General features: G+C 60.1%; 1 protein-coding gene across 1 annotated transcript in view; it reads right to left on the minus strand.

Moving 5' to 3' along the window:
- The window catches only part of GMDS (GDP-mannose 4,6-dehydratase), a 453738-nt gene that overhangs the window by 65633 nt on the left and 370642 nt on the right, over nucleotides 1-17463 (minus strand). The window contains exon 9 of the mRNA XM_056107776.1: nucleotides 3230-3326. Within this exon, the coding sequence (XP_055963751.1) occupies nucleotides 3230-3326 (97 nt within the window). The remainder of the gene's footprint in view (nucleotides 1-3229; nucleotides 3327-17463) is intronic.

Consider the following 17463-nt stretch of genomic DNA (forward strand, 5'->3'; position numbering starts at 1 on the left):
CGGTCTGCCCGGGGCCTCGACGCGGGACACGGCCTCCCGCCACTGCACCGATAGTGGCCCGAGAGCCCCGCACACACGCAGGCCGGGAGGTCGGGGACACGGCTCAGAAATGTCACCATCACACGCAGTGAACACTGGGATTCAGTGGCAACGAGGAATTTAAAGTCTAGTTAGCAGGGTCAAGTCCCTCTATCCCCAAGCCAAGCCCTGACACGGTGGAAGGAGATCCAGATATTTAGGGGTAGAAAACCAAGAGGTGCATGCAAGCACCAACCACCTCTGGTTGGACGGCTGGTGCCCTGCCCTGAACATAAAGGGTAAGATCTCCTCACTTGCTCCAGAAGCAAGTGGTAAGATTTTTTCCCCCAGTGGTTCGATCAATGGGAAGAATCAGCAGGATCATTTAAGGTGTGTGTGTGTGTGTGTGTGTGTGTGTAAGCACTGCCACAAAAGGTGGGCATGTGTGTGCCTGGGTATTGCTCTTAATTATGGGCATGTGTCCGTATGAAGCACCACCACTAAAGGTGGGCATGTGTGTATATGCGTGTACCTCTGAGCACCATCATTAAAGGTGGTTGTGTGTGTGTGTGTGTGAGAGAGAGAGCACTGCCACTAAAGGTGACTGTCTGTGTCTACATGTAAGCCAATGCCACTAATGGTGTGTATATGTGTGAACAGTGTCACTAAAGGTGGCTGTCTGTGTCTACAGGTAAGCCGATCCCACTAATGGGGTGTGATGTGTGTGTGTGTGTGTGTGTGTGTGAACACTGCCACCAAATGTGGCTGGCTGTGTTCATGTGTAAGCCAATGCCACTAATGGCATGTCTGTGTGTGTGTGTGTGTGGGAGAGAGAGAGGTAGAGAGTAATGCCACTAAATGTGTGTGCAGTGTGTGAGCACATCACTAAAGGTGACAAGCACAAGATGAAAAATTTGTGGGTGTACCAAGGTGAGGGGTACACCCTCTTTGGAAATCACATAACCGCACTCTCACTGAAGATGTGTGTGTGAGGGGGAGAGTGTGGCCACTGAAGTTGGTGTGTGTGTGTGCGCACACGTGTGTGTGCGTGTGTGTCACTGAAGCTTACACCCACTAGTGCCACAACCAGAATGACGTCAGCATCACAACTCACTGAGCACGGCCAGCTGACAGCAAGGAGAACGAACCGTGCGACCCCTTCCCACCAGGCCCCAGGGCTCCCCTGGGCACTTGCCACCACCAGAGAGGGACCCGGGACAGCATCCCAACTGAGCACAGGCCGCCCGTGGCCGGGAGCAAAGAGGCCGGGTGTGCGGGGCCACGGCGAATGGGAAGCAGTGAGCACTGGAGGAGGAGGAGGCTCGCACACCGTCCCCAGCTGCCTGCTACAGCCCCAGGAGGTCCACAGAGGGGAGACCCACCAGGAACACTAATGGCTCCTCATGCGGCCACTGTCAGGTACAAAGGAAGGCGATGGGTGTTATCATTCCAATTGGTGTTATGCCTCTCCAGAGGGGTGCAGGCCCTGAGGGGGCCTGACCGTAGATGCTGAGGAAATCTGGTTCGCAGGGTTGATGAAGCGGGTCCCAAAGGTGCTGTTGGCCTCACGGCAGACACAAGACCACGCCCCCCTGTCCTGTTCTGGGACCTTCGGCGGGAGGATCCGATGCCAGGTTGAGGGGGGCACGACGGACACACCAGGCTGAGGGAGGCCACGTCAGACGCACGCGGGGACGCCGGGTTGAGGGGGGCATGTCAGACGCACGCAATGACGCCAGGTGAGGGAGGACATACGGGCCGTACACAGTGATGCCAGTCACGTCCTCCTTTTCTTTCTTTCTTTCTTTTTTTTTTTTCTTTTTGGGTCACACCTGGCGATGCACAGGGGTTCCTCCTGGCTCATGCACTCAGGACTCACTCCTGGAGGTACTCAAGGGACCCTGTGGGATGCTGGGAATCGAACCCAGGTCCACTGCATGCAAGGCAAATGCCCTCCCCGCTGTGCTATCACTCCAGCCCCCCAGCCACGCCCTTCTAAAGCCCAGACAGAGGCAGCAGTGGGATGGCTGCACGCAGGCGCTGAAGCTCGTCCCCTCGGCCGCCCGCCCCAGCCTGCAGGCGGCAGCCACTCGCCCCTGGTCCGAGACCGCGAGCTCTCAACGGAGGCCACAGGTGGAGGTGGTATGAGCAGGGAGAGCCAGTAGGATGGCGGAGGCAGGAGGGAACGAAGGTGGAGGGGCGAAGGGTGGAGGGCTGGAAAGCGGCTGAGATTAAGGGTCTAATGTGCCTCCGGGAAGGCCCAGAATCCAGGGCTGGTCCCAGGAGAAAGGACACGTAAACGACGAACTTCACAAGCGGAGGATGAAGTGACAAGCCCACTCCCCGCGGCGACACAGCCCACAAGGGCAGGGGACTTGGGAGTGGGGGAAGGGAACTGCACCCTAGACCCCCGCGGCGAGGCTGCAGGTGTGCACGTGTGTATGACCACGCACGCGTGTGCACCGGGAATGTGTGAAGTACACGTACATACGGGAATGTGCTGTGAGCACACACGTGAGCACTGTGACTAGACGTGTGTGAAGGCTTGTGAGTGTACACGTGAATACCCGTGTGTGCACATATCCATGTGGGTGCACCGGCGTGGTGCAGTGTACGTACGTGTGAGTGCATGTGTGTACGCATGTCTACGCGCACACAGACTGGGAACGTGTGTACGTGTAAAGGGACGTGGGAGCACACATGCGTGCATGGTGAGGACATGTGCGAGAAAGCACTGAGCGGATGGGTGAGAGCACACATGTGTGAGTGTATGTGTGAGGTGTGTGTACACACATGTGCATATAGGTGGGAGTGTACATATGTGAGCGTACATGTGAGTACATGTGCGTGAGTGCATGTGTGTGAGTGTCCATGGAGGCGTGCGCCTTGTGAGCGTGCGTGTGTGAGGCGTGTGAGTGCCTGTGTGTGAGCACACAGGAAGTCAGAGTCAAACTCCCAAATGGAGAGAGTGGGCTGGGCTCTGCGCTCGACGGCCCCCCATTTCTGTGGCCCCATTTCTGTGGCCGCATCGTTCCTGCCTGCGTCCCCCCGAGTCCCCACACGCTGTGGATTCTGTGTGGGCTTCCAGCCAACAGATCAGAGCCAACTCCCCTCAAGGCATGTTCATGGGATTTCCGAGCGCTGCCGTAGCACTCCGAGGGGTGGGGTCCCACCGGCGCGCCCCACCCCCCAACCCCCGCCGGGTCCTTACCACTTCCGTGGGCCGGTAGTACTTGAGGTCGACCGTCACGTGCACTTTGCCGGTCTCTTTACACCTGCCCACTTCATTCTCGTTCTTTCCTTCCCACCTGGAAAGAAGAGGAGCGGTCAGTTCCGACTGTCCACTCGCCCGGCCAGTCCCTCTCCTGCAGGGTGTTGGCGCCCACGGGAAACAGCCGTGTGTCTTCCTGCCGTCGTTCTAGACTCCCTGCGGAAGGCCCCAGTCCTCCACCCCACATCCCCTCTCTCTCCTTCTGAAATAAAATCAAGCTGGAGCCCGAGAGCTAGTCCAGCGGGCAGGGCGCTGGCCTTGCATGCGGCCGACCTGGGTTCGATCACTGCACCCCATATGGTCCCCTGAGCCCTGCCAGGAGTGATCCCTGAGCACCGTGAGCCCAGAGTCAGCGCCGAGTACCGCTGGGTGTGGCCCCCCCAAACCAACACATAAAAATAAATACAATCGAGCGGGCAAGCTGGGTTCAGAGGACCAACTTCAGAGTCACCAGGGCGAGGAACGGGGCCACCGTCAGGGATTTCAGGAACTTCTCGTTCCTCAGTCGATCGGCTCAAGTATTTATCATCCATGTCTTCTCCTTCCTCGTGTTTTAAATTTGTAGTTTTAAGACTTGGGGTTTGGAGAGAGAGCGAAAGAGAAGGTGCCTGCCACAGAGGCAGGTGGGGGAGGTGGCGGCGGGAGGGACACTGGGGACACTGGTGATGGAGAATGGGCACTGGGGGAGGGATGGGGACTCGGTCACTGTATGACCGAAACGTAATTACGAAAGTGTGTAAGTCTGTAATTGTATCTACGGTGTTACATTAAAAAATTGAAAAAAAAAAGCCCTTGGGGTTCTGTTGTTGTTGTTTGACGCATTCCACTTTGTAATCACTTCACACCCTCATCAGTCACTCGCACCCCGGATCCTCGAGCTCCCTCGGCCCACAGCTGACAGCTGGCCTCATTCATCAATCTCCGCTGGTCAAATGCGCCCAAGAGCCGATCTAAGAGATTGGCTTCCTGCTGAGAGGGTCGGACACTATCTCCTTCCTCCTCTGACTCAGCGGCGTTGCCATCTGGACTCACCTTTTCCTCCCTTAAACACCCACCTCTGATAACAGATAAGGCTCCCCAGCTTGGGCCCGGGGCCCCCGCCCCCCTGAGCCCAGGAGGGACGCGTGAGCTCCCCATCTGCCTCACGCTGGGAGTCCCAAGGAAAATGAAGCCCCCCCAGGGATGAGGTTCGCAGAAACGAGGATCCCAGGCTTGTCTCTGAGCCTCTGCCACCCAATTTCCCATCCAAGGTCGCCAGAGCTACGTCCCAGTCCTTTGGAACGGAGGAAGCTTTTTGGCAAAGCCAGAAATAACCAAGGAGTGCCTGCCTGCACTGCTGATCCTGAGGAACGGGTTTGCTTTATCAGCTGGAGACGAATCCCCAAGCACAACAATCCTCTCGGGTTCCTGGGCCGGAGAAGCCGCGGCAGGGAGCAGAGCGGCCCGGGGGAGGGACAGGACCAGGTGACTCACGGGTACCAGTCTCTGCTCCATCCCGAGCCTTGAGTCTCAGTGGGGTGTGAGGGACATCGAGTTGGCCCGGGAAGCTTTCTTTCCAACCCATCATCTGCACTGCGCTGTCCTGAGCAGAGGGATCGTGTTTCACTGCCGGAGGAACGATGAGTTTATAAACAAGCTCAAGTGGCCACTGGCCATTCACTCAAGCAAATGTGAAAACCATCCCTCGCCCAGAGGAAACAGCGTGACCATCCCGGGCTGGAGCGATAGCAACAGCGGGGAGGGCGTTTGCCTTGCACGCGGCCAGCTCGGGTTCGATTCCTCCGCCCCTCTCAGAGAGTCCGACAAGCTGCAGAGAGTACCCCGCCTGCACGGCAGAACCTGGCAAGCTCCCCATGGCATATTCATATGCCAAGAACAGTAACAACAAGTCTCACGATGGAGACTTTACTGGTGCCCACTCGAACAACTCGATAAACGATGGGAGGACAGTGTGCGATCCTGACCATCCCAGAATGTCACAACCGGCCTCTCCCCTGAGCATTTAAGTGATTCAAAAGAGGGGCGCTCGGCATTCCGTTACTGGCTGAGCTTCTTACCGTTGATGAGACCGATTAGGCCACGGAGGACTGAGAATCTCAAGCCACGGAATGGCCGGCTTGCTACGTTTCTCGAGAATTCACGTGGAAACGGTACGTGAATGCTTTAGAATAACAACACGAAACCAAACGTGCTAAAGTAGCAAGGAACCCCGTATATTTTTGTGGTTAAAGACCAAATCTTAGGGGCTGGAGAGATAGCACAGCGGATAGGGCGTTTGCCTTGCACCCGGCCGACCCGGGTTCGATTCCCGTCATCCCATATGGTCCCCTGAGCACTGCCAGGAGTAACTCTTCAGTGCAGAGCCAGGAGTAACCCCTGAGCATCGCCGGGTGTGACTCAAAAAGCAAAAAAAAAAAAAAAAGGACCAAATCTTAGCTAATGTCTACAGAAAGAAAAAATAATGGAGTAGGTGCACACGCACCCGAGTGTGTGTGTGTGTGCGTGTGTGCGTGTGTGCCTGTGTGTGTGTGTAGAGTATTGGAGGACGTTGGAGGTCACCCAGCAACGCCTGGTTCTTCCTCCTGGCTCCGTGTTGAGGGATCCGTCCTGGCAGTGCTTTGGGGACCAAATACGGTGACGGGGATCGAACCTGGGTTGGCTGCGTTGCCAAGCAAGAGCCTCGACCCTACTCTGTCTCTCCAACCCTTGAAGTTCCGATTAAAAACAAATAAGGAGATAAAGATGCATCTACTTCCAAAGTCCATGGCTTAACGGGGGAGCTCTTCTCTGGGGAGAAGAACTTCATGAAAAGCGACTTATCTCTTATTTTAATTTTTCCCCGATTCACGTTTTTAAACCTGCAAAGAGACGCAGACAGGGACAATCCATTCCCGACAATATCTCCAACGAAAGCCAAAAGGGTTAATAAAAACGCCTGCTGTTTTCTTTGTTGGGCGAGGGCGGCCACACCTAGGCGATGCTCGGGGCGTTCTCTCTCGGCTCTGTGCTCGGAGGTCACCCCTGGAAGGGCTCAGGGGCCTCTAAGTGATGCCGGGGATCGAACCTGGGTGGGCTGCATGCAGAACAAACGTCCTCCCCGTGGACTCCCGCTCGGATCCCAAACCTGCTCATAATGTCGCTGTTTTCTCGTTCCCAGTGCAGTGGGGCACGTGATGAACCCAAGTCCAGATCACGAGGGTGCCAAGTGCCCAGCGGCCGCCCACTCTGTCCTCGCATGGGCAGACGGACTCTGGGCACCGGTGACTCAAACCTCGACACTGAAAGCTGTCAGTACCCACACTCGGGCACCCCCAGCCACCACTCTGGCACGCTCTTCCTCCTGCCATCTCCTCCTCCTCCTCCTCCTCCTCCTCCTCCCTCTCTCCTCAACGCCCCTTCCCATCCCTGCGGGCAGCGGGCCCCAGGCAGGGTGTGCAGGCAGGGGTTGCCCGTGCCTGCCTGGCAGCATCCTCGCCCTCCTGGGGAGGAATACGCGTCCTTCCCGCACTGCCGGGGCTTTCCCTGTCTGGGCCGGCCCAGCTGCTGTGGAGTCCCGGGCTTAGCCCTGGGCCGGGCCGGCATGTGGTTGCTGTGCGGGCCACGGAGTGCCGAGGGCTGCAGGCGCCTCCAAGGGCCAGCCCCAACCCGCCCCGTGCTGGCCGCCGCCCGAATGACCAGCTGGACCCAGACCGTGGGCCCAGAGCACAGGCCGAGCTGCCCCAAAGCCCTTTTGGATCAGCCTGGGTCTGCAGCTGGGCCGCGGGCAGAGGCTTCGGCCGGGGGCCAGACCCGCTCGGTTGCGACAGTCCCCGAAACGCTTGTACGAAGAAGCAAGAGGGAGCTCCGGCCTGTCCTGACAAGCCGCGGTATGGCTGGCTCTGAGCAGCGGCGCTGGCTGCCGAGGTCCAGGGAAGGAGAGGAGCCCGGGAGAAGATGCGGCCTCCGTCACGGGAACCCCTTAAAGGAGCCAGAGCGGCGCCACGCGCCTACGCCAGCTCAGGAGGCGGTTGGGGCCAGAGAAGTGCCTGTGTGGATGTGAGCGTGTGCGTGTCCGTGTGACTGTGTGTGTGTGTGTGTGTGAGAGAGAGACTGTGCATGTGTGAATGTGCATGCGTGTATGCGAGTGTGTGCATGCGTGTGAGCATGTGTGCATGTGAGTCTGTGTGTCTGTGCATGTGTGAGTGTGTGTGCGTGAGTATGTGTGTGTGAGCCTATGTGCATGTGAACGTGCGTGTGTGTGTGTATGCGTGTGAATGGGCATGTGTGTATGTGTACGCACGTGTGTATGCGAGTCTGTGTGCACGTGTGTGCGTGCACGTGAGTGCGTGAGTGTGCGTGTGCGTGCATGTGTGTTCGTGCATGTGTGTGAGTGTGTGTGTTTGTGTGTGTACACAGGCGCCCTCAGCCAACCTCCCTCATCGAGGCTGATGTGGCAGCCGAGGGGTCAGCGGGGAGCCTTCCCGGCCGCGCCTGGACAGACGCAGCAGCAGGACCCCTTGGCCCTTCCCGCAGACCCCTCTGAGGACAGGCAGAGGCGAGGCTGCGAGCAGGGAGGTTCGAGACCCGCCTTAGAAGCCGGGCTGCGGGCAGGAACAGATGCTCCAGCCTTCCCAGAGGCCTAGGAGCAGAGGAGGGACGTGTGTGTGTGTGTGGGGGGGGGTCCCTGCTGCAAGGGAGAAGCCTCCGGGCTGGCCTGGGGGGTCTCCAGCCGCCCAGGACTCCCGAGATCTCCCCCTTAGCTTTCCAGAGCCCCCTGGCCCGGCACGCCCGTGGGTCTGAATATCTCCCCGAAACATGATCAGAAAACCAAGAGGCTGGGTGGATGGGGGGGGGGGGGGAACGCTCGTGTGTGTGTGTGTGTGTGTGTGTGTGTGTGTGGTGGGGGGGGTGGGGAGACGTGCAAAACCCAAACCAGATAAATAACAACAGAGGCCCACCCCCTCCCCCAACAGTGAGCAAGGACCGGCCGGCTTAGGTTGCTGGCCTCGTGCTCAGGGCAAGGCTGGGAGACGAGGGACAGGAGGCTGAGGGGCGCGGTGGGACACAGATGGGAAGGGGGGCTCGGACACCCACCCTCAGCAGAGGCAGAGGCACCCGTGGGAGCGGCGAGCCCTGGGCTGGGGCCGGCCGAGCAGGAGGAGAAAGTCAGCCGCTGGCCTCCAGGGGTCAGCAGAAGAGGATCAGCAGAGCCCAGGGAAATCGCAGCAAAGAATCCTCTTTACAATAAATCAGGGCTGGAGCGATGGCACCAGCGGGTAGGGCGTTTGCCTTGCACGCGGCCGACTTGGCCGACCCGGGTTCGATTCCTCCGCCCCTCTCGGAGAGCCCGGCAAGCTACCGAGAGGATCTCGCCCGCACGACAGAGCCTGGCAAGCTCCCCGTGGCGTATTCGAGATGCCAAACACAGTTAACAAGTCTAACCATGGAGACGTTACTGGTGACCGGTTGAGCGGGAGAGGGTGGCAACGCATTGGTCGGGCTTGGGCCGGGGACCGCCGGAGAACGGGGCGCAGAGGAGACACGCCGGTGGACAAGGGGTCAGTGCAGCCCTTCCGCAGGGCGCCCCTCTGGGCCCCTCGCAGCCATTTCCAACCCAGAAGCCCTCTCAGGACTGGCTCTTCATACCCCCAAACTCAGGGGGCGTTTAGAGGTTGTCAGGAGCAGCTCAGAAAACCTTCCGAGGGCTTCGAAGCGCATGGGGAAGGGGGGAGGGGAGCTCATCCTCTGCCAGTCTAGAAGGTCCCAGAAGTTTCTAGAAGGTCTTGACTGATACGATAACCAAGAGCCTGGACGACTCCACAGCTGGGAGCAATGTGTGGGCTCCGGCGAGTGGTGAAACACTGACCACAGGCTCCCTGCTCGCCCTCCCCTAGGCCCTCCAGAGCGCCCCTCCTCTCCTCCCCCCTCCCCGCCCTCAGGGCAACGGGCGGGGGGAGGCTGATGTGTGTGGAATCCGGTGGGCTTCACCCACCCCCTTGTCCCAGAAAAGCACCAGAGGCCGAGAGCTGAAGTCAAGAGGGGGCGGAGGAGGTGGAGGGGGTGGGGGTCTGTGTGGCCGAGGGTGTCTACCCAGAGAGGCAGGAGGAGGCGTCAATCACGGAGGCCAGCAGGGAGGAACCTGGGAGGGGACGTGGGGCAGAGTGGGGTGAATCCGCCATGGGGGAGAGGGAGGGAGAGATGGAGAGAGACAGTGAGAGAGAGGGAGAGGAAGAGAGAGATGGAGAGGGAGAGAGAGGGAGGGAGAGGCAGAGAGATAAAGAGAGAGAGGGAGAGATGGAGAGAGAGAGGGCAGGAGAGAGAGGCAGGTGCACCTCTGGGTACTGGGCAGGGGCCTGGAGGCGGTGGCAGGTGGGAGGGCCGGGAACCGCAGACAGACGGACGGACAGGGAGGGAAGCCTGGAAGATTCTGGAGAGGGCAGGAGGGCTGAAGCCCCGGCCACACGGCCACAGAGGGAGGCGAGAGGGGGCCGAGTTCTCAGACGCGGGGGACCACCGGCTCCCCACAACCCACTCTGGTCCCCCCTGGAGATGCCGGCAGGGGCGCAGCTGCACACGCCTGCCCCCCCCCGCCGCACCCCTGCACCGTCTCTTGGGACACAGTGAGGTTTGGGGGCACAGGGGATGGCCCGGCCCACGTGCCCTCTCTTCCCTGTCCCGTGGCCGGTACCCCTTGTCAGGGCAGGGTGGAGAGTCTCACGGGGCGGGAGGAGGGGAGAGGGCAGGCAGGCTGGGGGTCTCCCCGAGGGCGGCAGGGGGTGGGAAGGGGTGAGCTCCCGGGTTACTACATACCGCGGCGCTGCCGTCTGTGCCCCCTGTGCCCATGGCCCCCCCGGGGGAGGTGGGCATGGAGGGGGCAGGCCGGGGCGCAGGGCGGGGGCGCGGGGGGGGGGCGGGGGCGGCTCCCAAGAGGGCCTGGATGCGGTCGGGCTGGTCTAGCCCAGTTCGGCACCTGCCTCTCGCCCACTCGAGGCTGCGGCTCCTGCCTCTGCCCTTGCTGGTGCCACCCTCCCTCCCGGATGCTCCTCTTCGAGCCCCCCCGCACTCCCCGGCCCAGGCCGGCCCCACCCTGCTGCGGTGCCTGCGGCCACCCCCAGCTCGGTGGCCGCCGCAGCAGGCTTGCAACTTGGGCCACTGGCCAATGGGCAGCCATGACGGCGACTGTGGACCAGTGAGAGCCGAGGTTGTCCCAGGTGTCCCCGGAGAGCTCGGGCGGGCAAGAGGACGGGCCAGGCTCGCTGTCCGTCGGGCCTTGTACTGGGAAGGCCAGTGCCTGCGGAGTCACCCGCCCTCGCGGCGCTCACGGGCCCATGGACACAGGCTGCCGGCGCCCAGCGCTGGCCTTGGCTTGGAGCAGGGTCCAGGCCCTCCTAGTCTGCTCTGGAAACGCGACGGACGGGGAAGGGCAGGACGTGCCCGGCGGGAGGCCTTGGTGAGGCCCACATGCACCGGTCAGCCGCGGGCCTGAGACCCCCAGCTCCGACCCCCACAGCAGGGCGTGAACCCACCGCGCAGCCAGACATGTGACGCCCCGCCCCAAGCCAATGGGAAGGGCCCCGAGAAGCCGACAACCCCAAGGACCCGACAAGTCTGGACCTAAGAAGGGACTGTGAGTGGGCACAAGGTCAGACGGACACACGGACGCCACACAGGGGCCTGAGCCCGTCAGACAGACACACGGACACACCACCAAAGTGGGAGCTGGAGTCAGGGGGGCTGGTGGCTGGTGTGAGAACTTGGGGGGCCTCCACCTGGGAAGACAGGCCGTGAGTGACCAGGGGGTCGGAGTGGGCCACGCCCGGCGGTGTCCAGCCTTGGCCCCTGGTGGCCCGGTGAGGCCAGGGCGCGAGGCCGGGTCAGCCCCTGCAGGACAAGCATGGACGCCCATGGGCCTCTCTCCAGCCCATGAAGGGAACGTGCACGAAAGGACCGGAACCTTCCAGAGCAGGGGGGTCAAAGGTGAACGTTACAAATGAGGTACAGGGAACGAGCACTGGGTGCGCTGCAGGGAGCACTGCCCAGGGAGCACCATCCCCTCGCCTGGCGGGAATCCTGCCCACTGCAGACACCGGCCAGGCTGCCAGTGGCCCTCCTCCCACCCACCCCAGCCGGGACCAAGCTGCACCCTCCCGGGCCCCTGCACGCGTGTGGACGCAAAGCCACCCCCGATGGCGTCTCCGGGGCCGGCCCAACCTCCCCGCACCCCCCCGAGACTCGCGCCCGGTTGCAGGTGATCCTTCCCACTCGCTTCCCCAAAGGTAACAAGATTAACGGCAGAAAATTAGTCCGGACATGTAGTTGCCTGTTTGGCGTCTGCGGCGACGGCTTGGACGGGGAGGAAAGGGCCTTCCTTTCCACGTTACGTGGGGGAGTGGGGCTGAGCGAGACGGCGGGGCCCAGAACAGACCCCCAAACGGTCACCTCCTCCAGGCAGACCACCGAGGATGCTTCTTAGAAGAACGCTCGGGGGCTGTGGCATGGCCCAACAGGACCTTGGCACAAGACCAAACCTGACCTTTCACCTCATCAGGATCCTGGCTTCTGGTGGGGGGTGGGGGGTGGGGGAGGGCGCAGGGCTCTGCCTCCCCAAACCACCTCCTAAACCCAGACACAGATGCCACTTTCCAGCCCACTGCGAGCAAACACCCCGGCAGCCAGACAGGCCTCAGCACTCTGGACCCCGAGGTTATTTTGAAGCACATGGACTGGCAGTACACAGGTGAGGGTGCCTTGTCTTTGCGGGCAGCTGACCCAGGGTCGATTCTTGGCACCATACAAGGTCCCTTGAGTCCCACAGAGCCAGGAGTCAGCCCTGAGCACAGAGCCAGGAGTGAGTCCTGAGCACTGAGCTGGGAGTCAGCCCTGAGCACAGAGCCGGGAGTCAGCCCTGAGCACAGAGCCAGGAGCAAGCCTGCGCATCACCGGGTGTGCCCCCAAAAGAAAACCAAAAAAGGCAAAAAACGAAGAGAAGGGAAACTGACGCTCGTGACATTCCTGCGCTCAGAGCAGACCTGCCGGAGGACCAAGGCGACGGAGACTCACTCCCCGTGGGGCTCGGTGCCGTCACAGGCCAGGGGGAAGGACAGACGTCGATGCTGGCCCCCAGGGGCCAGTGCGCAGTGACACGACAGCTCTGTGTTCACTGGAAAGGGTCCGACCCACCCAGAGTCAGGGGAGGGGGTGCAGGGACAAAGGGCCCCCGGGGTGGAGGGCGCCCAGAAGCAGCAGGCGGCTGATCCCAACCAGATCCCCAGCAGACGCGAGTCTGGGCCAAGCGCTCGTACCCGCGTCCAGGCTGCCTTGGCCTGCGCCTGGTCGGGCGGCCCCAGCCCTGCCCAGGGTGACCCTGAGCGCAGAGCCTGGGGGAAGCTGCCGTGACCCCACCCGCCGCCCCCAGCCACCAGCCCCAACCCAACAGCGTCACCCCGAGCCCAGGGCCATTGGTGTCCAACCTGCCACACAGGAGACAGGACAGCCCTGGTGACTCGGTGGCACTCACTGCCAGAGACGGGCAAGGCGTCAGGTCCAGCCCGGCCATTAGGGACCCTGAGGCCAGCAGCCAGGGTGCCGGGGTTTAAGGTCAGGAGGGGGCCCTGGCATGGGCACAGGGCACGGGGCCTCCCTAGGGTGCACGGAGGGGTCAGAAAATGGGGCAGGCAGAGAACCCAGTGGGGAAGGTGCTGGCGAGAGTTCAGATCCCGGCACCGCTGGGGCGCCCAGGCCCTGCCAGGCGTCGTGATCCTGAGCACAGAGCTAGGAGCAAGCCCTGAGCACCGTCAACAAGAACAGGCAAGACCCGAGTTCTGAGACCCGAAGTACGGCCGCGCCCTCGGAGGCGGGCGGCTCCCGGGGCCACAGCAACGCAGGTGGCCCCCAGCTGAACACGACGACGACGAGGATGCGTGATGGGACTTGACGCTCTCCTGGGCCCTCCGGGTGCCCCTCAGGCCGCTGCCCTGCAAGGACACGGCTCCCCGGAAGGTCTCCAGCTGCCGCGGGCGGGGGGCTCGGGGCCGGAGCACTGTCGGAGCCCCCCAGCTGGGATGGGAATGCTGCCGCCCGTGGGGCCAGAGGAAGGGAATCAGAAACAACAAACAAAAGCACCGGCCCCCGACCCAGCCGGGTTTTATTATCCGGCCCTGAGAAGGAATTTCATCTGGGCAGATGAGCAAGGACGCACGGACGGGGGAAATATTTTGTTCCCAGCGCTCCAAGAGGACGGACAGAAGCTGAGGCGGGCGGGCGGGTGGGTGGGTGGCTGTTGGGGTCACTGGCATCCCGGGGCTGGGGAGGGCTCAGTCTGATGAGGGGACAAAGTGGAGGCGTTAGCTCCCAACTGGTAAGCTGCTCCCTCCCTCCCTCCCTCCCTCTCCGGAAAGAACTCTGAAAACGGTTCTGATCGCCCCGACGACGTTTCAGCTGCCCCTCACGACGCTATTTTTAATTCACGACGGAAGTAGGCCTGATTTCTGGTTTAGTCTGAGACTGGAAACAAACTTGAGACCAGACCCTGACATGGGAAATGGATTTGGAAAAGAAAAAAACTGGTTGAATCCCAATAGTGGGGCCAAAGGAAGCGTCTTCGCAGGCCAGGGAATGTGTGTGTGTGTGTGTGTGTGTGTGTGTGTGTGTGTGTGTGTGTCTGGGGAGGGGAGAGGACCGGTCCGGGTCCAGTGGGGCGCACGCTCTCCTGCTGTCCAAGAGTGTTGTCCTGGGTCCAGCAGATCCAGACTGTTGCCTTCAAGGCGACTCTCCGAGAGGGGGTGAGGGGCCGCCATGTTTTCCCGAGGGGGGCCTGGCAGCTGTGTTGGACAGAGGAAGGAGCCGTGGGGTGGGGAGGGGTCGGGGGTCTTCCAGACAAACAGCTCCCGCCACCGCACTCCAGACAGTGGGAGACGAAGACTCCGTGAGTGTCAGGGAGACAGAGGATGATGCGATGGCCTTGACCGGGGTAAGCTCTGGGCCCTTCCCAAGGGAGGGCTCTGGGGGCGAGATTTGTCTGTCCGACGGCCCCGGACGTGAAATAACGATTGACTCACTATCAAAGCACGTATGTTCACTAGAAGTCTGGAGAGGAGAAGACGATGGCATTGGAAGTCCTGTCCAGTGCCACCACGTAGAGAGAGACGTTCTTCAAGGCTTCTGGCTCCTTTAGGCATTGTTTTATGGAGTTGAGGTTAAGTGACAGATCTTGACTAGGTTTTTTTTCTCCCCCACTCCCTCAAACACCCCCTCCCCACCCCTGATCACCTAACAAGGTCATCATGGCATTCTTCTTTTTTTTGGGGGGGTCACACCCGGCGATGCACAGGGGTTACTCCTGGTTATTCAGGAATCAATCCTGGTGGAGCTCGGGGGACCATATGGATGCTGGGAATCGAACCTGGGTCAGCGGCGTGCAAGGCAAACGCCCTCCCCGCTGTGCTATTGCTCCAGCCCTCATCAGCGTTCTTTTTCAGAGTTTAATAACTATGTGGGCCAGAGCCGGGCTCTCCGAAAGGGGCGGAGGGATCGAACTTGGGTCGGCTGTGTCAACCGCATGCAAGGCAAACGCCCTACCTGCTGTGCTATCCCTCTAGCACAGTGGTAGGGCGTTTGCCTTGCGCACAGCCAGCCCGGCCGAGCCGGGTTCGATTCCTCCACCCCTCTCAGAGAGCCCAGCAAGCTACTGAGAGTATATCGCCCACACAGCAAAGCCTGGAAAGCTCCCAGTGACGTATTTGATATGCCAAACACAGTAACAAGTCTCAAAATGGAGACGTTACTGGGCCCGCTCGAGCAAAATCGATGAACAACGGGAGGACAGTGACAGTGACAGTGGGCCAGAGCATTAGCATAGCAGGTAGGATGTTTGCCTTGCATGTACTGACCCGGGTTCAATCCCCAGCACCCCACATGGTCCCTTGAGCACTGCCAGGAGTAATTTCCATGTGCAGAGCCAGGAGTAAGCCCTGAACATCAGCGGTTGTGGCCTCAAAGCAGAAACTGGCCAACCATTTGATAAAATGCAATGAAATCGCTTGAAGACGCTGTCAAAGTCCTGTGTGCGAGCCCAGCTCCTGTCATAAAACCGGACTCGAGCTGGCCCTGGGAGGGTTCGAGCCGAGCCAGTCACTTGCACACGCCTTCCTGCTCGATTGCTAAGGAATGGTAAACCAGGGGCTGGGGTGACAGTGCGGTGGGTAAGACGCTCATCCGCCTTGCATGCAGTTCACCCGGTTTCCATCCCTGCCGGGATGCAGAGCCAGGAGCACTGTGAGGAGGAAGCCCCAATATAGCCCCCTCCCACCCCTCCCAATGCCTGTGAGGCAGATGAATTCTACTTGACACTCTATCTACTTTGATTACATTCATTATTTTGACGAAAGAGCACTATTATAGTTTAGAGTTTACACCCAACAATCAGAACTGCTAAAGAGGCATTGTGAACTAATTTGTTTTCTACAGTCAGTTCTAAGAACCATATGATGTTGCATGGCCACTATCGCGGCTGCGCGATTTTGGATTTCTGATATTTTATTCATGAAACCTGGAGGTATTTCTGCCAAGAGCCAGATAATTACGAGATTGGTTTCTGTGGCTCTGGAGCCATGGCCGTGCCGGAGAGCCACTTGTGGGGGGCAACTCGTGACCTCGGTAAGGCATGAAGGATGAGCCGGGAACACACCCCTTCCCATGAGGTTGCAGTTACTCCGTCACCGCCAGCTCATACCTGGCTTTTCAGTAAGCTCTGAGGTGGCCGCCCTCTTGCTGCCCAGGGCGGAAAAGGTGGAAGAGAGTGACACCCCTTCCCTCCTGGGCAGGCACGGTACCGTGGATTAACACATAGTCTGTTCACTTTTCTGCCGCAAGCTGCTGGGCTCTGCATTAAGTCCTTGTGCTTCTGGAGCCAGGGCCGTGCCTGAGAGTCGCTCGTGGGGGGCAACTCAAGACCTCGGTAGGGCGTGATGCTCGACGGTCACCTTTTAAACACGTTTTCAAACGACACCTGCGACCGTTCATGTTTTCCATCGCCGTGCCAAGTCCCTGGCTCTTCCTTGGTCAATATTTTCAAGCTTTCCCTTCCACCTGGATGCCCGGGAGCAACCGGCCCATTCAGGCCTGGGGATGAAGAAGCCTCTCCAGTCACCTCTGTTTGGGAAACATTTGCTCTGGGTGTAGAATTCGAGGTTGGAGGTGTCTCGCCGAAGTCCGGGGACCTGCTACCCTCGGCCCTACAGGGCTGGGGGCTAGAACTCCTTGACAGGCAGGAGCGGTCTCTGCGTCTCTCAGGGAGGCCTCGGTCCCTGTGTCTCTCGGGCAGGTGCGGGCTCTGTGTCTCTCGGGCAAGCTCGGTTTCTGTGTCTCTCGGGCAGGCTCAGTCTCTGTGTCTCTCGGGCAGGCTTCGGTCTCTGTGTCTCTCAGGCAGGCGCGGTCTCGGTACCTCTCTCTCTGGCTCCCTTGGCCTCTTCTCCTTGGCCTTTAATGGCAGTTAAAGGCCTCGGTGACACTGCTGCATCCCTGTGAGACTTTCCCGTTTCTCCTTTTGGAGCCTCTGAAGGTCCATGGCCTTACTGCTTGCAAGCAACTTGGGGGGTAAATTCTGGCCACTGCTGAATTCCTTTTCTGCGTCCTGTCCGCAGGACTCCAACGATATGGAAGTGGAGCTGACAGAGGCTGCTGCCCACGGCCCTGTTCCATTCGGACACCCGCTCCCCCCTGCGCCAGCCTGAATGTCCCCGGATGGCAGCGCCGACCCCAGTCTGGCCCCCCCGCCCCCGCGGTACCCACCCTGCGTCAGAGTCAACCATGAGAGCACTCCCAACACACCCAACACCCTCTCCTGTCATTTACAGACTCTACATCTGGCTCTTTTGTATATATATATTTTTTTCACAAAGTTGTCTTGGTTTTCGAAGAAATAGCTAAGAGGACGAAGAATCTCCAGCTCCGGGTACATCTCTTCGATTCCACTGTTCTTCCTGCACTAACATACGCCTCAGACCTGGGGCCTATGAAAACAGGATGAGAACGCTATTCAGAACTCCCAAAGAGGAATCGAAAGAGCTATGCTCAGAGTATCACACTTCACTCAAGTGAGAGAAGGAATCCGGAGTTCCGACCTCCATCGACGGTCAAGAACCAGAGAGGCTGTCTCGTTTGCCAAGGCGTCAAAAATCAGATGGGCTGGACATGTA

Source organism: Sorex fumeus, unplaced genomic scaffold (genome assembly GCF_029834395.1).
Source record: "Sorex fumeus unplaced genomic scaffold, SorFum_2.1 ptg000175l, whole genome shotgun sequence".
NCBI lineage: Eukaryota > Metazoa > Chordata > Mammalia > Eulipotyphla > Soricidae > Sorex > Sorex fumeus.